The 24,581-nt window shown below is 43.6% G+C and overlaps 2 protein-coding genes and 1 pseudogene across 4 annotated transcripts; 1 reads left to right on the forward strand and 2 right to left on the reverse strand.

Annotated features, from left to right (window-relative positions):
* Window positions 1-475: 475 nt before the first annotated feature.
* sco1 (synthesis of cytochrome C oxidase 1) lies at window positions 476-2,869 on the reverse strand. Its single transcript, XM_076266553.1, has 7 exons — window positions 2,663-2,869; window positions 2,407-2,523; window positions 2,083-2,173; window positions 1,731-1,928; window positions 1,453-1,545; window positions 1,044-1,159; window positions 476-910 (listed from the first exon to the last, which is right to left on the reverse strand). Exons 1-7 carry the CDS (start codon window positions 2,837-2,839, stop codon window positions 776-778), a joined length of 927 nt encoding a protein of 308 aa, XP_076122668.1. The 5' UTR covers window positions 2,840-2,869; the 3' UTR covers window positions 476-775.
* A 217-nt stretch (window positions 2,870-3,086) lies between these two features.
* Window positions 3,087-15,029, forward strand: prpsap1 (phosphoribosyl pyrophosphate synthetase-associated protein 1). Of its 3 annotated transcripts, XM_076266551.1 has the most exons (12): window positions 3,087-3,409; window positions 3,739-3,875; window positions 4,285-4,337; window positions 4,409-4,475; window positions 4,735-4,907; window positions 5,042-5,157; window positions 7,792-7,847; window positions 8,058-8,203; window positions 9,218-9,256; window positions 11,106-11,176; window positions 12,297-12,443; window positions 12,945-15,029. In XM_076266551.1, exons 2-12 carry the CDS (start codon window positions 3,793-3,795, stop codon window positions 13,101-13,103), a joined length of 1,110 nt encoding a protein of 369 aa, XP_076122666.1. In that variant the 5' UTR covers window positions 3,087-3,409; window positions 3,739-3,792; the 3' UTR covers window positions 13,104-15,029. The 3 variants fall into 3 exon arrangements, with proteins under 3 accessions (XP_076122666.1, XP_076122665.1, XP_076122667.1); XM_076266550.1 differs by having other exon boundaries at window positions 3,087-3,875; XM_076266552.1 differs by lacking the exon at window positions 9,218-9,256 and having other exon boundaries at window positions 3,090-3,875.
* A 2,138-nt stretch (window positions 15,030-17,167) lies between these two features.
* On the reverse strand, window positions 17,168-19,592 carry LOC143101633 (GTP-binding protein Rhes pseudogene; annotated as a pseudogene).
* Between the last annotated feature and the right edge of the window lie 4,989 nt (window positions 19,593-24,581).

Genomic DNA, 24,581 nt, shown 5'->3' on the forward strand with positions numbered 1-24,581 from the left:
GTCAGACCTACAGTACAGTATATAATGTAGTTGTCTGTTTACAGTCCAACTCTGATAACAAACCAGTGGAGGAAGTGAGAGCAGATGTAGTTTGCCGGTTCGAATCCCGACCAGTAGGCACGGCTGAAGTGCCCTTGAGCAAGGCACCTGGCACCTAACCTCTCACTGCTCCCCGAGCGCTGCTGTTGTTGCAGGCAGCTCACTGCGCCGGGATTAGTGTGTGCTTCACCTCACTGTGTGTTCACTGTGTGCTGAGTGTGTTTCACTAATTCACGGATTGGGATAAATGCTGAGACCAAATTTCCCTCACGGGATCAAAAGAGTATATATACTTATACCTATATCAAAATGTTTCATTACAGGCCAAAGATGGATATGAAAATGTGTTCATAATGTCATACATGGCTGGCAGTGTGTGTAGAATAGAAAGGCAGTGATTTGCTTCACTGTTTAACACACTTAAATTCACAATATCTTTTAATCGAAAAGAAATATTTTATTTTTATAAAATGTGGAACAAAAGCAGATGATGGTAAACTCAACAATCAAAAAACTGACTTCTGCAATCAAATGAATATATGTTTAGTTGCTCAAAGACTGTTTCTTTGAGAATTCACAAATATAAAGTATTGCTCATAAATACTTAATCTCTTAGAAAAAAGCAAGAAAAAAAACCCCAGCAACCCCAAGTCCGATCGAGGCACAGACAGCCTGTGTCCGAATAGCAGTGCATTTTTGAGCCATCATCCAATAGGACAGTGCATGTAGCATAGTACTACTTATTCTGCCGATACTTCCGCATGTGTGATGCAATGGAAGATGAAATCTCCCCACTCTTCTTGTTCTGTCCAAAATACTCCACAAAGTCACCGTCGGGGCCAACCAAGTACATGATAATTGTGTGATCAACCTGTGAGGAGAAAAGGCAAACACAGCAGTTAGGTGTCTAGTCTAATGGATGTCTTTCGCACATTTGCACTGGAATGTGGTATTGCGATTTCATGTTAGAGCAGGCATTACTGATGTGAGGATCATAAACTCACTATGTAGTCATTATCCTCATCTTTTGGTCCCTGGCTGTAGTATACTCGATAGGCTCGAGAAACCTGATCAACTTGTGCAGTTGCTCCTGTTAGACCAATGAGCTTTGGAGAAAATTCTAGAGACGAAAAAACAGAACAAAACAAAACAAAGATGTATGTTAATTCACAACTACTTTGTGCTGTATTCCAATTCAAGCAACAGTGATTTATTTGATTCAGAATGAAACATATTCACTAGCATTATTTTTAATAAAGAAAATCAAAGTCATAATAATGCCAGCAGCACTATACAGGAATATAGTAATTATATAGCACAACATATTTTATACTGAAAACTAAATGTTCAGATGTTCATGTTCATGTTAAGTCACTCAAAATGGCTGAAAATGTTGGTGGGGTTTAAGTGTACCTTTCACATACACTGACATAGCCTCTGCAGTATCTCTCTCTGGATCGATTGTAATGAGGATTGGTGTCAGGTTGGGAAGAGACTTTATCCTGTCTGAGACAAAGTATTCACTCTTTCATGATCCATTCCATAACCTGATTTTATTTTAGTAACTTGTGGTCTATCATAGCTAGAGTTAACAATACATAATGCACCAAGGAACAGACTTCTGAGATTAAATAAACACGTCAAACACAAGCACAATGCAGTGCGCCTCAATAATAAACTAGGTAACTTACCAATTTCATCCACAACCTCAATCATTTTCTCAATTTCATCTGGACAAATGTCTGGACAATGAGTGAAGCCGAAGTAGAGTAGGACCCACTGGCCCAAAAAATCCTCACTCTTGCATGGCTTGTTGTTGTGGTCAATGAGAGAGAATGGACCTCCCAGAGCCGGCTTCCCCAATGACTTTGTCCTTTCTCGCTCTATTGCTGCATAAGGAAATTCAGTTCAGAGCATTCAAAATATTGCCTGAGACCTGAGCTTGAACAGACCAATCATAAATGCACTGATTAAAAATGTAAGCTCTCCATGCCCATTTGTTATGATGTCATTGGATTTGCACAAACTACTAAGGCTGCTTACAGTCTTCTTTTTCTTTCTTGAATATTTTCATGGCTGCAAGCAGAGTTCCACCAATGGCAAATGTTACTACTAAGGATTTCCAAGTCACTGGCTGTAAACAAACAAAACAGGGATAACTGTGAGGGGGGGGGAATCATTCTACCTATACCCATCTGCCAAGGCGAAATGACAATATTTGTAAAAAGCACGCATGTTCTCTATGTTGGTTTTGCCTCATACAACTTACTTATACTCAAAAGTAAGCAAGTATAACTTTATAATTTGTGTCCAGTCTACATTTAGTGTCTACACAGACTGTATAACTGTTATCATGCTTGAACGCACCTCAGTCTTCTTGTTACCAGACTTCTTGTCACCAGGTGAGGGCGGTGGAGGCATGGAAGCGAATGTTCTTGTGTTTGGTAATACATATCCTGACGTTCTGCATGTCAATGATGAAATCTAGGAGATGAGCAGACCAAGTCATAATACTGTTCAATATCCATTTTTACAAATTCAGTCCATCTTCGATGCAAATGAAGTGCAACCATAATAGCCTGCTAACGTAGCTAACGTTAAATGGCAGAACTGAATGACCTACCGGTTGGTGTGTTCTCAAGAGCGTGATATTGGTACACGCAGAAAGAGTCCGTGGTGTCACATGACATGTGTACCGGCAAACTGTGTGTATTCTGAAGCCTTTCAGTAAAGCAAATGGAGAAAACATCTTCGGTAAACATTTTAGAGCCCGGGCACTGACTGCCACTGCAAGCCTCATTGTAGTAGTGTGCAGTTGCACGGTTGCACGGACACAGTTAATGCGGAAGTGAAGCTATTTTACACAACGTGAATCCTCCAGCATACAAACCTCTGATCTGAGGCCGACAAATCCCTGCTTTTCTGCTCACGGATATTCTTACATGTCAAAAGAGAGACTGATCCCAGACCAGCTCTCATTCACGGGGGTGCAACTTTGTGTACAAGGAAATGACGTAGCGCAGTGGGAAAGTTTCATAGACAGTAAAAGGAAAGTTTAGGGGATTTTTTTGGTAAATGTAGCCTACATAAACTGTAAATAAAATATTTTGCGGTAGATTATATTTTTTCTCAAAAATACGGTAGAAGTGCAAAAACCTTGTCATTATAATAGTCTTGTATATAGCTCAAATCGGATTATGTTTTTGTGTTTTCCTATTTTAAATGATTTATTATTATATATCAGTAACATTATTAAGCCTGTTGGAATCCTCACAACTTAATTGGATAAATAAATAATATGGTGAAAAGTAACGCTGCGTAAATTAGCCTCTTGCTCATCTTCCGCATCCACAATCCCATGCGTTTTGAGGTAACATAGCTACTAACGGCTCTGGTGCTAGTAGTTAGACAATAAACAGATGAACGGCTGTCAACCTATTTGAGGGTATTGTTTGTGTTGACGGACTTACTGTGTCAGCTAATGTGACGTTTTTATAAATCATTTTGCATGTAGTACGTTACGGTTGTATGTTTTATTAGTATTATCCGTTAGCTACCCACGCAGCTAACGTTCGTCTCATCCAGTCATTTTACAAGCTGTTTGCTTATGCTAGCAAGCTAGCTAACATCACTTCAACGGCAGCAGAGAATGGCAGGTTAGCTGTCTAGCTAACTAATAACTGTTATTCGTGTATCTAGCACGCTACATTGAAACCCCGGTGTGATCTGTGAAATTCCCATGCCCTGTCAAGTATGAACGTCCCAAAAAGTGGATATCGCGTATTCTCTGCTAACTCCACGGCGGCATGCACGGAGTTAGCCAAGAAAATCACTGAGTAAGTTATTATAAAATCACTGAGTAAGTATGATATGAAACCTGACATTTGTGGCAAATATGAATGCAGCAACAGACCAGCTGAACTGCTTTGCTAGCTACTAGCTAGTTAGCTGTCAGATACATGACATAGGCTTGCAAACACTATTAGCCAACATGTTTTTCAATGACAGGTTGCAATATTATTTTTTTCGTGTCTGGGGCAGCTGCTTTCTTTTGTTGTTATTCACTATGGACATTTCGTATCGAAATGTTGGCGGTTATTTGTGTTCATGTTAGTTGACTATCTGGTGAAAAAAATGTTAACGGCATCAACCTTTATAGTGCTGGACAAAATTGGACGTTTTCAAACGTTCAAAGGAATCAGTGACAGTTGTGCAGTAGCCTAACTGATTATGGTTTTCTTTCAGACGGCTTGGAGTTGAGTTGGGGAAATCCGTTGTTTATCAAGAGTCCAACAGAGGTGAGTTTTAACCAAATAAAGCTTTCTCGCTTTTTATTGCGATTATAACAATGCGTCTTTTGCCCTGACAGAGACACGGGTGGATGTGAAGGAGTCTGTGCGAGGTCAAACCATTTTTATCATCCAGACCATTCCCAGGTAGGGACCTAGATTACCCCAGCAGCAGGTTGTTTTTCATTAGAGTCACAGACCCCCCCCCCCAATAAAATACATGGCTCAGACCTTAACTCTACAGATCATAAAATGATATTTTTAGTCCTCATCTCTCCCCTCCTTTTCTCCTCTCTCCTCCCTCTGCTAGCATATGCTTCTGCAGTGTGGGAAATATGACATATGTTTAGTAGTTTTCCATTGTACACTAGACTTAATTTGCTACTCATCCTCTCTAACCTGTCAGAGATGTCAACACAGCCATTATGGAGCTCCTGGTCATGGCGTATGCCCTCAAGACCTCCTGTGCAAAGAACATCATTGGCGTCATCCCATACTTCCCTTACAGCAAGCAGTGCAAAATGAGAAAGAGGGGCTCTATTGTGTGCAAACTGTTGGCATCCATGCTTGCCAAAGCAGGTGAGTTTATGCCTTTAAGTCATGTGGTCAGTAACAGCAGCTCATGCCTTTTTCAGGATCAGTTGAATTACACAGCAGCATGCTTTTTTTTCTGGATAAACTAAGAATTAAGTTCCGCCTGTGCTTCAACCCAGGTTTAACTCACATAATCACCATGGACCTCCACCAAAAAGAGATCCAAGGCTTCTTTGGCTTTCCCGTGGACAACTTGCGGGCCTCGCCATTCCTGCTGCAGTACATCCAAGAAGAGGTTAGTAACACCCTGGGGCCTCCTGTACAAAGCTTGAGTAAGCACAAAAATGTTGCGTACGCCATCTTTCACGCACGCGTTCGGATGTATCAAGAGTAAATGAGTGTGAGAATGTACGTTCCTCCCGCGTTTCTCCACGCCATCTGTATGTGTGGCGTACGCACATTTCCAATGTGTACCGTCAGTTGGCGACACTAGAGGCAATGCAGCGCAACAACATTAGGCCTAGTTGATCAGGAGTCTAGGCTTTTATTTGCACAGCATATTGTGAAATGTGGGCTTTTAAGAATGATAACATTTCCAAGTAAGCCTATGTTTCTAGATAAATGGGCACGCAATATTCGCAAATAGTAAGCTATGCAACAGCCTACATCAATTGTACAATTGTAGTCTTATCAGAGGATATCAAGAATTTAAAGGGAATGTGAAACCTATTTAGAGGCAGCGCCTAGGCCTATATTTAATTTCACAATGGTTGATGACTGGCTTATCAAACATTTCAGATTTTGAAGAGCTTTCTTCAAAACCTGTGATGAATGGGGAGCATTTACCAGGCGTTTTAGATAGATAGATAGATAGATACTTTATTGATCCCCAGGGGAAATTCAAGGTCTCAGTAGCATACAGACAACACACACACATTCACTAACAGCAGAAAAGTAATTAAAAGTATATAATATAAAAACACAACTAAGCAATAAGGACAGTAGAAAGTAGTTTTCACTTCATATCTTCGATAGTTTTCATAGGCTATATGAGACAGGATCATCCAAATGAATAGCTACTGTATAACCTGACTAATAAGCGCAATTGAAGCTATTTCCCTTAGTATGAATGACTGCATGCTACTTTCACTTTCCTCGAGTAAGTATTCGCATTATTATTGTCACACTTGTGTGCAAATTATTGGAATATGATCCAGCAATCGTAATGTTCTGGCAAGGTGGCCTGGATTAACTTTGTTTATTCTACTTTGGGTGCACGATGCGTGGTCTCTTACTTGGACACGATTGATTTAATGTCTTTTTAGTTAATGCAGTTATTTTGTAATGTTCCTTTATGCCCACAAAATCTCATTATGTGAACCCTGTCACCTACTTGCAGACTGATCAATGAATCTGCCACGGTCTCTGACCCTAGTAGCCACGGCCACGCTCTGTCACAGCTACTATTTTTTTGTTATTAATTACAGATGATAAAGACGTAAGTTTCTTGCCATTTCATCGGATAAGAGCACTTCTACTTTGCATTTCTGGAAATAAGCTTTTATTTGATTTCAATTATTACATTTTGGAGCAGGTTCGAGTACGGATGGATCCACAAATGAGTTTTCATTCTTATTAATATTGCGGCATAGGCTATTTTGTCTTCGTGGAGGTGTGCCCTCTCGAGTGGCCTTCTAGTTAGCATATTAAAATGAGTGTGATTGAGGGAGGAGAGAGGGTGGAGTTTAATGCTTGTGAATGTGCGCTTAACTTCACGTTAATTGGTATGTACAGTTATGTGCAGAATAATAGCAGTGTGTTTTAAAAAATTGAATAAAGCTCAAAATCCTTAGAATAGCTGTTAATTCCATAATATCAATGCATTGGGAACACTGCACATTCAATTTCAAATCAAAACACCAAAATTGATCAAGTTTGTGTTATACCTTTACAGAAAGTGAAGAAAAAGGAATGTTAGGCTGTTAAAAAAATAGCAGTGTTTGCATTTTTCTTTACAAACTCAAACATTTATTGTATAAACTGAAAAATGTCTCAAGATTTTGCTTTACTTTGAATCACTGCACTAATATCTAGTTGCATTACCATTATTTTTGAGAATTGCTTCACATCTGTGTTGCATGGAGTCGACCAACTACTGGCACCTGTGAACAGGTATTCCAGCCCAGGATGATTGAATTACATTCCACAATTCCTCTGCATTTCTGGGTTTTGCCTCAGAAACAGTATTTTGATGTCACCCCACAAGTTTTTTATAGGATTGAGGTCTGGGGATCGGGCTGGCCACTCCATAACGTCAATCTTGTTAGTCTGGAACCAAGACTTTGCTCGCTTACTGGTGTGTTTTGGGTCATTGTCTTGTTGAAACACCTATTTCAAAGGCATTGCCTCTTCAGCATAAGATAACATGACCTCTTCAAATATTCTGATGTATTGAAACTGATCCATGATCTCTGGTGTGCGATAAACACCACAGTATGAGCAATATCCCCATAACATGAATTGTGCACCACCAAGCTTTATTCAAAACACATTTAAAACGCTATTATTCTGCACATAACTGTACAAAGAAATGTTGTGTGGATTTCTGTGTACGCACAGTTTTATACATCTGATTTTTTTTGCGCGCGCGCTACTTTCCAGATTTTCGCATACAGTACGCAATGTTTTAGTAGGAATTCTTTGTACATGAGGCCCCTGGAGTCTCAGTTGAAGTGTGAATGCTCAGCTGGACACAGCACTCTTGTTTCTTTGTTTGGAAATACCAATTTTATTTGCATACAATATCATTTTAATACATACTGTATGCAAGATTTCCTCAGTGAGGTCTGGCATAAAGTGGACAGCAGGTGGCACCAGTGTTTCATTTTACAGTCGATCTTAACATGAACGCTTTCTGTTCTCTTGACAGATTCCAGACTACAGAAATGCCATCATTGTTGCAAAATCGCCATCTGCAGCCAAAAGGTAACCTGAAACAGCTGTTTGTGCGACCTAAAGCTTCGTCACATGTCTCAGTCCTGTGGTTCATGTTTTTTGCTTCATTTTAGTTATCTCGATGTGAACGGTGTTAGTAAGAGTGCAGTTACTCTGTGCTGTGCTGTGTATGCTGTGTGTGCGGTGCCCGGTAGGCTAGGTGCCCATGTTACCTGTCTGCACTCTCTGCGTTGAACACAGAGCTCAGTCGTACGCCGAGAGGCTCCGTCTCGGCCTGGCTGTCATACACGGGGAGGCCCAGTGTGCCGAGTCAGACATGGCGGATGGACGACACTCACCGCCCTGTGTCCGCAACAGTTCCGGACACCCCGGGCTCGAACTGCCATGTAAGACCACAGCCAGCCCTCTCCCTCCCTTCTTACCTCTCCCTCTTCCTCTCTCTCTCTCTCTGCTCTCTCTCTGTCTCCCCTGCTGACTCTCTCTGTCTCTCACTTTGTCTATTCATCACACCCTCACATTCCCTCTCTGATTCTTCAGGCCATTGTGAGCTCTCTGTTTTCATTTGTCTGCAGTTTCCCGCCATGGTAACAGATGGGAGCTCATTTTAATTCCTTCCTCAGAGGCTCAGTGTATATATTTTTTTTTAATTTAAGAAAAAGGATACTCAAACGGGTCGCCTTTCTCGGGGAAACCCAGCCGCAAGACCCTCTCTCCGCATTATGTGGTTAGCTGCTGCTCTGTGACCAGTTCTGCCTCTGCCCCTATCTCTTTCTTGCTCTTTCTCTTTCTCTCCTTCCCTCCCCCAGCTACTGTCCTGCCATCCTGTCTTATTTCTGCCTCTGCCACAGACTCCTCCCTAAATGAAGGCAAGATCTTCAAATGGGTTTATTTGTTGTTCTTGCAATACTAACAGCAATGTACAGAAAGGGACCTACTGTATTTTAAGCCATAACACACTTCCATTTTAAACTACAACACCTTGCCTACCTTAGTACATTTGAGTTTGGGTTGTAAGGTTATGTTTTGACCACTCAATGTAGAAAGTAGAGATGTGTTAACAGCATTTAAGTTTGAATTTTGAATGGATTGCAAGCTGATCTTGAGTGTTCTTTAACCTTGGCACTTGTTTGAGAATGACAATGATAATAGTCAACAGGCATTAGGCTGTCAACAAACTTTTATACATGTGTGTGTTTCTTTGTTTTTTTTCTTTCATTCTTTTGTGATGCAGGACTTGGACAATCCCTATTGGAAACTTGATTTAAAAAGCATCTTTAACTGACTTATAAGCACAGCATGCACTTGAATAAAATGGGTTTCCAAGTCTTGCCATTGCCATTGTATCCAGTCTGCGTTAAGTTTGTGTGTTTTTAACATAGTCTTTTATTTGTTGATAATAGGCAAACAACAAGCGCCGTTCCCTGGCATAGAGCTCCCAAGTACGAACGTTAACTCCCTTTGGCTCTGATCACAGCGGTGACCACCCCATAGTGGTTCCTCAGTGCGTGCATGCCTGGAACGAGGGCTCTCAACACCTGATCCCCAGTCTTCTGAAGTACTCCCTGTCTGCTCCGAAAGTAGACGCCAGACAGCAGTCGATAACGAGCAGTTATCTAGTTTGTTTGTAGTAGTTTACAGGTAGTTTAATTTAAGTTTGATGATCTGCCATGGTAAATTTAGCACACAAAAAAATCATAATAATAAAATATGTGTTTGTGCAGACAGTGGGTAAGTGACCTCAGATAGCTGTGAAATTGTATTGAAAGCCCTTCCTAAAGTGCTTCTGTTTTGACACCCATCAAATCGTTCATCTCTCGAGAAATGAGATCATCACATCATGTCAGTATGCATTTCTTTTTCTCTTTCGTTCTCCAATCCTGGGCTCATCTCGTTGATCAATACATCATGCCCTTTCTTGTCTGTCCTTTGTTCAAATCTGTGCAGTGTCGTTGGATAGCTGGTTATATAACCAAGGCAACAGTGTGGTCTTGGAAACACATTGCCTAAAACAAATCTAGGAATAAAATGCATTTGTATCTTCATAGTGGGGACATCACATCACATTGTCATTGTATTTCATGTAGCTGCAGATTATATATAAATTTGTCAGTATTTCGTACATAACTATATTAGCCTTTTTTTCTCTCGCTTTTGTCATTTTTATTTTTGACATGTTCTTTGCCCCATTCTTTGCGAGCAGCCGCTAACTTAATCTTGCATCAGGCAGTACAGCCCAACCCAGCTGCTTCCCCTGGCCTGAGGTCTAAGCCTGGCTGTGCATTTCACCCTCCTTTTAAGAAAGACAAAATACTAAAGCTGCGCCTTCCCGAAAACAAACTCAAACCATTGCATGGTGACAGCTCTCTGCAAAATGCATATTCTGAAAGGAGGTGGTATCATTATGGACCCGTGTGTGGGGGGGGGGGGGACCAAAACGAGCTGTTTTTTGACTGGAAGGCATGTGTTTTAGGCATGTGGTTTTTTCACGACATCATCCTCCTCCTCTTGAGCTTCCCTGTGCTTACAAGCTCGTCCAATCAGCCTCCGGATGTCCAGGCAGGATTGATTGGTGCCCGCTGCTGCTGATGCTGAGTGGGGTGATTGTTTGTTCTCCGTTTGTTTGACTGCTGGAGGACAGACCTGCAGTCCCCACAAAAGCACCGAATCCCGACATCAGTGTTATTTTCTCTCCTCTCCCCCTCCCCCTCTCCCTCCTTCCTTCTCTCTCTCTTCCTTTTGTCATTAGTTTTGTCGGTCTTGTTTGAAAGACAAGATTGGGATTTTTGTTTCTTGTGGTTATGCGAGTCTTTGGAATCTGGTCTGGGCAGCCCACCTGTGCCAAACAGAAACAAGTGCGATGCAAGCATTGAACTTGTCCTCTCCTCTGATTGGGTGTGATGAGTAGAAGGCAGCCATTTTGATTTTTGCATGGCATGAGCTGCAATGATTTTTGCCCCTTTGAGTGACATCTTGTAACTGTAGGAAAGGTAAAATGGGAAATGTCTCAAGCCTCATAATAGGGCCAATTAAAACGAGTCACATTTCACAGCTAGCCCGCCATACCCATGCATGACAAGATGAATTTCACTCAGAGCATCGTTTTGCACAGACCTTTGGTGCCCTTGGTAATTTCAGTATTTCTTTCCGTCTCTCTCTTTCTGTATTTTTCTGAGAGGCATAAACATGAACCCATCTTACCCAGCCTACACTAAGATGATTGTCCTGCTAAAGTCTCCTCTGTGTCCTCTCCCTGGGGTTAATAACACATTTGTGTTCTCTCCCTCGCAGTAATGATGGCTAAGGAGAAGCCGCCCATCACTGTGGTGGGAGACGTGGGAGGACGCATCGCCATCATAGTCGTAAGTTGTAGTCATTGCTTTCCTTCTCTCCTTCTCTCTTTGAACACAGTCATCATCATAATAATAATAATAAGTGTATTTTATTTAGCGCCTTTCTCAAACCCAAGGTCGCTTTATACAGTAGAAGGAAAACACAACAACAGACAGACTAACAATACAATAACAACAACAAAGACAAGCTATGTGTATAGAGCTATGTGTTGGGTGTGGAGGAGGAGTGATCATTAAACAGAAAGGTCTTGATATGTGCTTTAAAGAAAGGAAGAGAAGGACAGTCACGAAGAGGTTGGGGGAGGGAGTTCCAGAGTTTGTGGGCCAAGGCACTGAAGGACCTGCCACCCAGGGTGGAGAGTCTGGTGCAGGGGATAACTAAGAGGTCTTGTGTTGGAGTTCCTTCTTGAGAACTTGACTTTAAAGTGGCGAGTCATTTGGAATGCAACATAACACATTACTAGCGTTACTAGTAGTCATATTCAAGGATGTGTCCTCCTTGGTATTACAGTCAAATCATGAACATGCTAGTTTCACATTTCACATTTTTCTCAAGCAAGATGTGTTTCATTCTTGTGCCACAGCTTCATTTTGCCACATCAGTGTGCTGTGAGGCAGGAGGACCCGTTTGTTTTTTGTTTGTTTTGTTTTGTAAAGCATATTTTAAAGCATATTTTTGGCCTTTTGTTTTGCCATAGGACAGTGAAGAGGCAGACAGGAAGTGAGTGGGGGAGAGAGATGTGGTGGGATCAGGGGACACGGGACTCAAACCCGAATGTGGTATGGGCCATAGATATTAGAAGGCTAGAATACCGCATTGGGCTCCAGAAAGCATGAAAATAGCGCCGCCATCTTGGTGAGGGCAACAATCACTGGAGGCCAATGGAGAAACAGGTGTCTGTGATTGGAAATCAGACAGGTGTCTCTGATTGCCGGCAAGTTATGCCCTTAGACAGTAAGGTGTTGCCCCCAGCAATATGGCGCCCACGTTAACATATTATGCCACCTAATAGAACTCGACGGCCAATGTGGTATCTAGCTTTCTAATATGTATGGTATGGGGGTGGCACAGCGCCCCCCCAAGGACTGCATGTTTTAAGGCAGTGCTGCTTTACCTTCATCTCCCCAGGACGACATCATCGATGACGTGGAGGACTTTGTGGCGGCCGCAGACATCCTGAAGGAGCGCGGCGCCTATAAGATCTACATCATGGCCACTCACGGGCTGCTGTCCGCTGATGCGCCCCGGCTCATCGAGGAGTCCCCCATCGATGAGGTGAGACACAGCACAGCACGGTCGATGACCGGCAGCGCGGCCAGGAAATTGAGCTTTTAGCTTTCCCGCTTTGCGGTGAAAGAATGCAAGAGTATCAAAGTCCAACTGGATCTAGGAGTAATCAGGCATGATATTGCTGCTGTTGTGGTTAGTTGCAGCCCTCAAGCATAAACATTAGCTGAGCTGTGGCAAACATCTTTTTTATGCCCTTGCCAAACAGAATTGCCAAACCCTGGGGTTCTAATCTGAAGGATATTGTTTTCCTCATGTTATTGTGGAAATGTCTCTGTCTGTTCTTTCCTTCCTTAATATTAATAATATGTCCTGTATTATGCTCCCATTATTACCTAACATTTATGATGATGACCCTGAGAAAGAATCCGTTTGGCTGGCTGTTTTTACGGCCTTTGTTTTCATGCCAGCCTATTAGCCTGCTATGTCATGATTTATCTGTTATGTAATGATCTGACTGTGTGATGAATATGCTGTGTGGTGTCTCAGGTGGTGGTGACCAACACCGTGCCCCACGAGGTCCAGAAGCTTCAGTGTCCGAAGATCAAGACAGTGGACGTGAGCATGATCCTGGCTGAGGCCATCCGCCGCATCCACAACGGAGAGTCCATGGCCTACCTGTTTCGCAACGTCACCGTGGACGACTAGGGTCCGCCTGAGGTGAGGGTGGGGTGTGAGGGGGTGTGACGGGACTCCCACCAACACCTTCCCCATTTGACCTCTGACCCCCTGCTCCATCAGGTGTAGAAGTGCCAAGTGCTCCCCTCATACCAAACACATTCAAAGCCACACACTTCTATGCATTTACATGGGGGGGAAAGGAAGCACAGTGCAACCATTACAATAAATCAAATTCACAGCAAGGTGTAAAGATTTCATTTAATCAGATAAGCTAAATTCAGGCGACCTGAGAGGGTCCCAGAAGAGCTGGAAGGGAGAATAGAAAACAAAGTATCTAGAATGTCATAGAATGTATTCTAGAATGTTCTAGAATGTGTTCTACGATGTCTTTTTTTTGAGTGTAAGCCATGTAATAAACCTCAGCTTTAGCAGAACCTCAGTTTTAAAAACATGTGACTAAAATATTAACTAGTATACATATTCAATTTACCATTCAACCAGCTCTAACCAGAGGCTTTGATAACATGACACTACAAGCTAAGATAACTCCTTCATTCTCACAGACAGGAAAGCATTTACTTTCTGGCCATGCCATTTAGTACTTTTTGTTTTTTAGCACTTTGCCAGCACGTAGAACTGACTGGAACCCGACATGAACTGCTGGAGTTCAGGGCAGCACTGTGACTGTGTGACTCATGTCATGAACTTACCCATATATACCAGACTGCCTGCGGTACTGGTCCTTGTACTATTGGTTTTCTTAAAGCAATCATCTGTGTGTAGATGTAACATCCCAGACTTTAGTGCAATAGCCCTATGAGAATGGGCATACAGTAGAGTGTGTTATGCTCAGTGTAAAAGGCCATAGAACCAGCAGGTCTTACTCATAAGGGGCACCGTGAACATCTCAGCTCTTAACGAGATTCTTTTCAGTGTATTCAATACGGTTTTATTACAGTGACAAACTGGGCAAAACCCACCTTCAGACAGTCTAGTGCTCAGGAGCGTGTGTGCGTGTCACTCTGCAGAGCGTAACCGAGTGCTCCCAGATGCAGTTGGCATGGTGCAGCTGCACATGGACTTAACTATGATTAGCTGATTTACCCATACAAACCTTCATGTGGCTTGCCTGATGTTGTGAACCACATGAGTTTTTCTAGTTGTCCGGTACCATTGTGTGTCTAGTTTTACGCTGCTATACCGTCCTGACTTGTAGACATTATCATGGTCATTCCTTGCGAACACTATGTGCCGTGCCGCTCAGCAGCATAGCAAATGTCCGTGACCAGGTTTGGCTTTTGAAGCGATGCAAAGAGGCGTTGTGTTAGACTTTCACTTTTGCCTCGTTTTGGTGCGAGTGACATACTGTTAGCATTGAGTTTTAAGAGCCCTATGCTCAGGGAGATGTTCTTTCTAAAGCCAGAAAACAATCACTCTCTCAATCAAACAAACAAAACAAAATGTTCTAGAGAGTTCTGTGTTGCTTATCTCGAAGCCTGTGCCTCTTGGTGTTTGTGCAGTTTGCTGTATTGTCTGTTTATGTACTGCTTGTCCTGTGTGTAGCCAATAGTCCGTTTTGAATTGGTTGCCTTCCCTGGTGAACCAGCTGTACTGATGTGTTGTGCATCCATCATTTTGACAGACATGCACGGTAGCAGGCACAGGTCACCCCCCTGCAGATGTGTCTCCGTCTCCGTGACAGCAGTTTCTATGCCAACCGCTTTTTTCCCCCCTGAGTTTCTGAACTCTATAGTTCTTTGTGGTTAGTGCAAAAATAAATCCCATGTGTGACCCTCCCACCACCACCACCTACATGTGTACGCTCAGGCACGCACGCACACACACACACACACACACACACACACACACACACACACACACACACCTTTATTGGTATTACTTGACAACTTGCAAGGCAGTAATATTTTTGTAAATAAATGCAACTTGGCTTGATTTTTCAGATTCCTGTGTCTTTATTGGATTATAGGTTGTGTAAAACAAACAAGCACAAAAATGATCACATATAGTGCCTTTAGGTACAACTTACCTCCACAGTGTGACCAAGTCTGTGTGACTGCAGATTACCTGTCAGAACACCAATGTCATTTTTTTTAAAGAGAAACACCTGAGGGCTGAAATACGTAGTGAGGTTACTAGCTTACTCTTAAAGTTGGATAAGCTGGTAACCTCAGTTCCTAGTACATCCCTACACACAATATATATATATATATTTTTTTTATCACAAATTACATTATACTGTGAAAATGTAATAGTCACCTGAGGGTTGGACTGTCATTGCTTATTTCTAGGAAACAGATACCGCCCAGGACCCTTGACTTGTTCGAAACTCTTCAGGTTCCTCACATTATTCTGAGGAGCTTTGACCAAGTTCAGGGGCAAAGACAGATTTCCTCTGGGATGATCCTGTGGTTCTCTATAAACTGACAGCGATCAACTCCCTCAGAAGAGCTGACAGGCACATGCCCACACACTTGCAGCTAAGGCTGAGTTCGTATTCCACTAACAGAAACGCTCAGGATATAAATGAGTGTCACTCAACTTAAAGTCTGAATAATATAACAGCAGGCAGTACTCACGTGTGTGTGCTCTGTGGCTGATAAACTAATAGCAAAGACACTTTTGACTGATTACTCACGTTTGCTGTCGTCAGACTTGACGTCTCCTATTGAAAGGGAGTTGGTCGGTGCACAGATGGGCATGGTGTAGGCTGTGGTGGGGCCAGACATCTGAGAGCTTTTATGCTCAAAGAGGAACCAGCGGACTCCTGCTCAGAGGTCACTTCCCCTTTGAGTTCAAGGGAACAATGCACCTTGTCTTTGCACTGGGCCAGAAAGGGGAAATAAAGTGTGTGTGTGTGTGTGTGAGAGAGAGAGTGATATGATGGCACAGTGTTTGATAACCTCATACACACACCTACACCAAAGCTAGTATCGGTGTAGTGTGCTTTGTGGTGGTGTGTGTTGTCGTAAGTCAGAATGGTGGTATTTCTTTCCCACTCCTGGCAAACTTGTTCGCTAGCTTAAATGGGCGTTGGTAGTGTAGCGGTTAAGGAGCTGGGCTAGCGTGCAGTAGCCTGAAAGTTGTCGGTTCAATTCCCGGCTTTCACCGTTGTGCCCTTGAGCAAGGCACTTAACCCCAAGTTGCTCCAGGGACAATGTGATCCCTTGTAATATAGCTGACATATGTAAGTCACTTTGGTCAAGAAGTGTCTGCTAAATGTAATGTAATGTAATGTAAAATGGAAAAGTTCTCTGTCAAGGGGAAAAAGTGAATGGCATTGCCAAGGAAACTATATGGATGATTGACATGTCGTTATATTACATTTGTCGTCTTTGCAGGGGACATGAGTCACACTGGTTTGCAGGATGCTCAATTGAGCTTGGTTGTCTTATGACAGCTGTGCTCATTTTCCAGCTGCATGCACCACTAGAGGGAGATATACAGCAAGTTGAGCTCAGTTAGCAATCTCATGCCTTTACACGCTACCATGACAATTTCAGATCTTTTAAGTCTGCAGTGTCATTTATTGGTTGATGAAATTTTAAATTTTTAAATGTAAAATTTCTTACAACAGTGCCATGTATTTTATTAGTTTATTATTTATTTCTAATTAATAGTTTACAGGAACAACTGTATCTCATCTTCAGAGTATATCTGAAGCGTTATAAAAAAGGCGTACACCTATACCACTGAGCATGAATTTGGCAGTGAAAATACACACCAACCTGTGTGTCTTGTTTGGTGTTTGGAACAAATATGACCTCCCTTTGAAGTGGAAACAGACTTTTGAGAAACTAACCTATTGAACTCTGAGACTGGTCCAACAGGATTCCCTCTTCGCTAAATGCTGAGCTTTAGAAATCTGAAGAGGATGCATTCTGTAGTGCATCTCACTAATGGTTGCTTCCCCCATCATAGGAAATTAAAACAAACATATAAAACATCTAATGTCCGTCAGTTTGCTCAACTGATTTGTTTTATTATTCTGCTTTGTGATTTGTATTTGCTGAAAAATGAATTGTAAACTGACACCTTGTTCACCTGTCAGGCAACAATCAATGACACCTGTCTTGTTCATGTTTGTTATATTTTTTATTTTTATTTTTTATTTCCAGCCGTCAAACCTCCAAACCAAAAATCAATCACATAGCTGGTTTTCAGTGTTGTAAAAAAACATAGATTAAGTTACCACATGAATGTGCAAGTCAACAACTGCAATGAACAATATACTGCTGAGAACCAGTGGTTTGTTATGCTACCTGACCAGTGCATTAGAACAAAAGAAACTGTTCTCAAACATTAACATATATGATAAACAAAAATATTCTTATAGGTTTACCTCATAGTACATAGTATATCACATACATTAAGTTTTTTTATACAAGTACATTTTCAGCTGTGGCAATAGAAGTAAAAAGCATCCAAATTTTGCCAATGCCGAGACAACTTGTGTGAAGCAGCGTGATCTCTGGATCATACATTTAAGCATACTAAGCTTTCTTTTCTCTTACACACACACAACAGAACAGGTTTGGGTATGGCACATGTGCGAGCAATTAGGTATGGCACATGTGCGAGTAGGTTTTCCCCCCTTCCCTCCACAACACAATAGTACTTAGTACATTGTTCACATATTCCTCACAACACAATCAGTTGAGTTTCGCACAAATATCAAATTTCATCCAATCGCTGATGCAGTCAGTGTTTGTTCCTGCTTCCTCATGCCTGGCTGGCACTATCCCCTGCTGTCCCTGTCTGTGGCCATTTCCTGCTGAGGCACAAACTGGCACAGAGTGGTGCTGGCTGGCAACGGAGCGAGCTGCAAAGAGCTTCAAGTCAAAAACAAAAAGTTATGACCGGTGCCTTTCAGTCTTTGCAGATTTGCACAGCTCACCTGCTTCATCAACAAACCATCTCGGCCAAGTGTGTGTGTAAATGACGGTGTGCATCGTGTGTCTCTGAACACACACAAACACACACACTATCAAGAGCCTTACAGTTGGTCCGGTTTCAGGCGGATGCATGTGTGTGTGGGTTAGGAGATGTTGCAGCTGTTGGTCTTGTTCATGGGCGGCCGGGCACCGTTGTCCTTGGGGAAGGTCTCTCGGCGGCGGCGGAGAGCAGGGCTCAGGCGGCTGGGCAGATTGGCCTGCTGCAGAAGCTCCCGGAACACCTCCAGCACGTTCTCGTTCTCCTTGGCCGAGGCTTCCAGGAAGCTGCTATTCCAGTCCAGCTCCACGGTGGTGAGCACATCCTCGCTGACTACCTTGCGCTCGTCGCCACAGTCCGACTTGTTGCCCACCACCACGATGGGCGTGCACTTGTCCTGCTTGACCTCCAGGATCTCCTCGCGGAGGCTCTTGACCGTCTCCAGCGAGTCGGCATCATCCACGGCGTAGACCAGCGCGAAGGCGTCGCCCGTCTGGATGCTGAGCTTGCGCATGGCCGGGAACGGGTAGCTGCCGCTGGTGTCCAGGATGTGGACGGTCACCTTCATGCCGCCTATCTCGTACTCCTTGTTATGGAGCTCCTCCACCGTGCGCCGGTGCTTGGGCTCGAAGGAGTCCTCCAAGAAGCGGCGAATCAGGGCCGTCTTCCCCACGCCGGCTGCCCCCAGGAAGACCAGGCGCACCTCCGTCTTCGCCTTCACTTCCAGAGACATGCTTCTCTCACTTCACTCTCTCTCACTCTTCCTGTCTTTTCTCTTCTTTCAGTCTGCCTCTCTTTCTCTCTTCTTCCTCTTGCACTCTCTGAAGCTGATGATCTTACCCAAGTTCAATTCTTTTAGGTTTTTAAACAAAAAGGGATGGGGGGCAAAAAGCTTGGTAAGCTTTTCACTTGGAAAATCTATACAAGAGCTAGACTAAGTTTGAGAAGAAAAATCACCAGAGTAGTGAGGCAGATGTGCACTACAGAACACTAACGGCAGAAGAGCAGAGAGAGAGAGAGAGCTGTAGTACTAAGCCTGTAGCAATAGCTGGCAGGTACAGATGTGTGGCCGCTTGTGTGTGACTGCTGTATTTATGGATTTTTTCAATCACTCGGAATCCATGCCCTCTCCTCCTCCTAGCCAATCTGTCTGAAGCAGCAGGACTCATTGTGTGCCCAGTGGCCAATCACAGGGTGGTATGCAAATGAGGGGCAGAGTGGGGGAAGATGAAAAAGGAGGCTGTGCTAGTGAATTCACCTCCATGCAATTCACATCTCCAGACTCTGCACTTGTAGGGAGAAACAGATGATCTTGAAGGGCTTGATAACCATGTATGGGTCTTCTATGGCGTGAATGATGGCAGAAGATTAAACAATAGACATTTATTTATTTTTAGACTCTTTGCCCAGGGTCTGCTGAATTTAGACTTGATTGCTTTTTTAAATTGTGTTTGCCAACGTCTCACTTTTATCAGAGGAATTTCCTAAAAAATCTCCTAAAAAAAGCTATTTCATCAGAATAAATGGGCTTTGATTAATGTTAATCTCTGCATGTATTCAGCTACATCTCTAGCACTGCAAGTTCAAAGAGAATACATTTGTCATGTAGAACATTCATTGCCTTTTTCACCTTAGAGACGAAGGTGAAGGAAGGTGATTATTATTTTGGTTGACAATAAACATGCAGCTTGGAAATGTCAAGTTATTCATCGTGCATCCTACTCAGCTCTGTTTCACCATGGTAATAAAAAAGGGTGCAATCGTTGCCTGTGTTCACGTGCCTCTGTCGGGCTTTACCTGCCTGCACTGTGCAGGTCACATGTGTTATGTGAGAAATGGAGAAAGGGGACCTTTACTGCCCACTGCTTCGTGATCCTTCATCCGTCATGCTGACCTACCAGTACCGTGAAATACAACCGAGGTCAGCTTGATTCTGCTACCCACACACAGAGAAATGATACTACTTGTCTCTCACACAAGTGCTGCATCTTTTTTTTTAAGATGAGAAGGATACACACATCTGTGAAGGTGGATGGATGGATGGATGGTGGTGCTCATGATGTTCTGTATCCGTATAAATATAAACAGAATTTTTGCCTCCTACTTTTTCTAATCGTGAGGCCTCACCTAATCAACCTGTTGATTAAACAGCTTTTAGTTGTTAGCCTGGGGAGCTGAGTTGGCTGTTATCAGTGCTGAGTTCAGTAATGCAGCTGGGTCTATCTCTGTGTGAGGCTAGCCTGGTGGGGGAGCAGGTGGGTGGAGGAAGGATATCTCCCAGCACTGGAGGTGGCAGCCGGGTGGGAAGGTGCGGCACGGGCAGGGGGGAGTGGACGTCTTATCAGCCGAGCCGGCATCTCATCTACCAGCCTATTAACTCCCAGCTTATCTTCACCGCATGCTGCCATGGTCGAATTCAATCACCTCTCTCTTTTTTTCCATCAGTCTCTCTCTCTATCTCCCTCATACACACTGTTTGCCAGCCTGTTTCTAGCATACTCTCTCTCTCCCTCTCACTCTCTCTCCCTCTCTCATTCATTTGCACACAATTGCCATTAGAGTGGGGGAAGGGGAATTAAATCATATGAAATGCCCCTTATTAAAATAAGCAGCCATTTTCTGACATGTCATTTGAAGCCCTTTCAAACCCTTTTGCACACTATGATCCTGTGTGACTGCTTTCTTTGGCTTCCTCCTCCTTCCTCCTCACTCTCTTACTCTCACTTTCTTTTTCTTCCTTCCTCATTTTTTCTCTCTTCTTTCTCTACTTTTCATCTCTCTATCTGCCTTTCTACTCTCCTCTCTTTCTCTCTCTCTCTTCCTTCTTCCTCTTCTTTCTCTACCGTTTCTCTCTCTATCTGCCCTTAGTGATGGGGACGAGACCGCCTATGCCAAGTCCGAGTCTGAGTCCGAGTCAAGACCGAGTCTTTGATGAAGCAAGTCCCAGTCGAGACCGAGTCCTTTAGGAGTCGACCGAGTCGAGACCAAGACCATAAAAACATGTCAGTTTTCATGTTCATGATTTAATATCACCCCAGTTAATAATCAACAGTTAGGCCTACAGACTAAGCTAGAATGGGAATTGTTTAGAGGAGCAGTCTTAACGTCTTAATATGGACTATGCTTTTACTACCATTAAAAAAATCCCTACCACATGCATCATCAATGCTGCTCTGTCATCAACATGTTAAGCCCACTTTTTTAATCATAGTTAGGACATGCAGAGCAAATCAAAATGTTCTAGTGGTATGTCTAAATTAGTAGCCTGGGTTTCCCCATGCTGCCATACACGCGCAATTTTATTTACGCTGCTAGGCAGCCTGGAATCCATGGACCAAATTTTCACCTCAACGAAGGAACCAATCACAGAACGGAGAGGGGACAGCAAGACGATGACGACACACCGAAGCAGTTAGAAGCTACGTACAGACGCATTTGATAGACATTCGTAGCGACCAATAAATGGATCTGGGCATTTGTAAACCACGTCTCGAATACGAGAAAATGAATGTATAGTTCCCAGACCCCATCTCAATGAGATGAGGTCTGGCGTTAGCCAGGCTACTAAATTAGTAGGCTTAGCTACTTTATAACATTTTCCAATATTTCCGAATTTTAAACATTTTGACAATACACTAGAATTCAGTATCTTTTAAAACTTTATTCCCCCATAACACACACAAACATTACATAAACACAATTTGCATTGCACCATGGGATGTCATTTTCAAATAATGCCAGTCAACATTGCATTTTATTATTGTTGTTATGTGTGGTTTTTTATATGAACATAAAAAAATGTGTTGGTCTCGAGGACTCTGTCTGAAATTACGAGTCCTTCTCCTCCCACTGTGGTCCGAGACTGAGTCTTTGAAGGAACAAGTCCGAGAAAGCAGAAATCGGTCTCGAGACCGGACCCGAGTACTACATCACTATCTGCCCTTCTACTTCCCCCCCCCCCTCTCTCTCTTTCTTTTCCTTCTTCCTCTTTCTCTACCCTTCCTCTCTCTATCTGCCAATCTCTCTCCTCTCTCTTTCTCTCTCTAATTCTTCTCTATCCTTCCTATCTCTTTATCTCCCCTTCTCTCTCTCTCTCCTCTCTCTAACTCTTTCTTTCCTTCTTTTCCTTTTTCCTCTTCTTTCTCTATCCTTCCTCTCTCTATCTCCTCTCCTCCTCTCGTCTCTCCTGCAGTGAAGAGGGCTTTCCCAGGCTTTTGACACTGGGTGAGATTAACATGTGTGCCCCCTCTTCAGTGCTCTGGCTCTCATCAATGTGACTCCCCTCTCTGGCCTGAGTGGCTCTTGTGATTTTAATCGTCTTTCTCTCGGTCGGCCTTGAAGGGGGTCCAGTCTCCTACAGCGCTCTTAACGCCGTGCTGTGTCCACCCACGTGGGACCTCTCGGTCAGGAGAACCGGAGGAGATCTGTCCACCTGCACCCTCAGCTGCGCGGCCTCCCGCCTTTTGAAGTGAGCGCCGAGTTTCTCTTCCACTCATCTATCTCACTTCCTCTCCCCTCTCTCTCACACTCTCTCCATCTCTCTCTCTGTTCCTTCTCTTTCTATTACTCTTGCTCTTTGTCCTTTGCATATTCTCCTCTCTTTCTCCATCTCCCACTCGGTCACATTCTGTCTCTCTCAGTGCCCCCCCCCCTCTCTCCTACTCCCCCCCTCCGTCTCTCTCCTGTTCTCCTCTTTTCTTTCTACTGCTCTTAGTCTTTGTCCTATTTGCTCTCCTCTTTCTTTCTCTCCATCTCCCGCTCAGTCACTCTGTCTCTCGTGCTCCCCTTCTCCTCTCCCTCTCCCTCTCTTTCTCTCTCTCACGGTTTCACTGCTGCTTGCGCCACCCTGCGATTGTCATAGGTTGCCATGATAACCAAACCCATTTGTGTAACAGGCGCATCTGGATTTTAGCCAAGGCGGGGTGTTTTTTTTTTTTTTTTTTTTTTATCTCGGCAGTGTGCAATGCCTCAATCACGATTTCCATGAGAGTGATTGCTCTCTGCATTTTGTGCCATTTTGTATGTCTCGTTCGTTACTCACCTTGTCCACAATTGCAGATAAGTGTGGTTGTTAGCCATCTTTTTTTCCACCTGGAGCATTCAGCGTTATTTAATCCATGCCACTTAGCCATCTGAGTGGAAGTGCAGCAGTTAGCTCACTCCTAGTCAGTACCTAGTACACGTACACCTCAACTTGTCCAAGAATTCACTTGAACTCAAATGAATGAGAGAAACTCTCAGATGAGATACCCTCTATGCAATGGTGTCATGCTACTGCAGGTTAGTAATGGACTGGGTTCTGCACAGGTCAATGGTGTCACGCTACTGCAGGTTAGTAATGGGCTGGGTTCTGCACAGGTTAGTAATGGACTGGGTTCTGCACAGGTCAATGGTGTCACGCTACTGCAGGTTAGTAATGGACTGGGTTCTGCACAGGTTAGTAATGGACTGGGTTCTGCACAGGTCATTGAGAGTTCACAGATGAAAGCCTGTGTTGCGAGATGACCAATATTCCCCTGCCCCTTTGAAGAGATCAAAAGTTTCTCAGAGTGGACATGTTTCTTGGAACTCTGTGATAAAAATCACTCCACTCACTCAGCAGGTTAAATCGGCTGGGGTTTTCCATTAAGAGTGGTCTACCACCACCACCACCATCTTGCTTTTATTGTCCGGGAGCCTGGAGGATAGCAGAACTGCGATCTGTCTGTCTGTGGACTTGGCCTCTGCTTCTTTCCATCCTCCACACAGGCAATGAGACAGCAATCTCAGTGGCATCAGCTTTGTTGAGCTACCAACATTGACACGAACATCCGTCTTCTTCAATGGTTGTTGCACACAATTAAGCTTTTGGGGAAACCCAGGTGAGGCCATTACCAGGACTCTTTGAACACAAACACATAGTACATCAATACTCTTCAGTGTGGCACACAGGGGCATCTCAGGAAGGACTCTGTTCTGTCGGTGTTTTGGAGTAATGGAGGGATGTTCTTCCTCCACCCCCCCCCCCTCCCCCCCAGTCATCTCTATCTGTGTGTATGTCTTACACCACATGTTGCTCATACGAGAGTGGTGCCAGATTGAAGGATGTTTGTGTGCTGGCCTTGTGGGGGAGGTGTATGTCCAGAGGCTCTAGCCAGTGGAGAATTAGAAAACGTGTTTTACGTGCGTGCGTGGTCACCGTGCTCTACTGGCCAGTGGTAATAAAGACTCTGCACACAGAGAGACGGAGAGATATATAGTCTGGGAGCTGAGCTTCTGCTGGCTCTGGATATGGGTTTGGAGTCCAGGCAGGCTGGACACACACACACACACACACACACACACACACAAGCATAAACACACACACACACAGACAAAAACATATAAAAGCACACGCACACACACAAACACAGACAGACAGACACACAAAAACACATACGCGCACACACACAGACACACACACACACACACACCCCACACACACACACATAGACACACATGCATGTTGAAACTGGCAGAGATAAGGCTCATCGAACGAGCTTTCTGACAGCTATTATCACTGACATGCACACACAC

This window comes from Alosa pseudoharengus, unplaced genomic scaffold (genome assembly GCF_046254945.1).
Source record: "Alosa pseudoharengus isolate Yale_2024_CS ecotype anadromous, Long Island Sound unplaced genomic scaffold, YU_APseudo_1.1 YU_APseudo_1.1_scf_4, whole genome shotgun sequence".
Classification (NCBI taxonomy): domain Eukaryota; kingdom Metazoa; phylum Chordata; class Actinopteri; order Clupeiformes; family Clupeidae; genus Alosa; species Alosa pseudoharengus.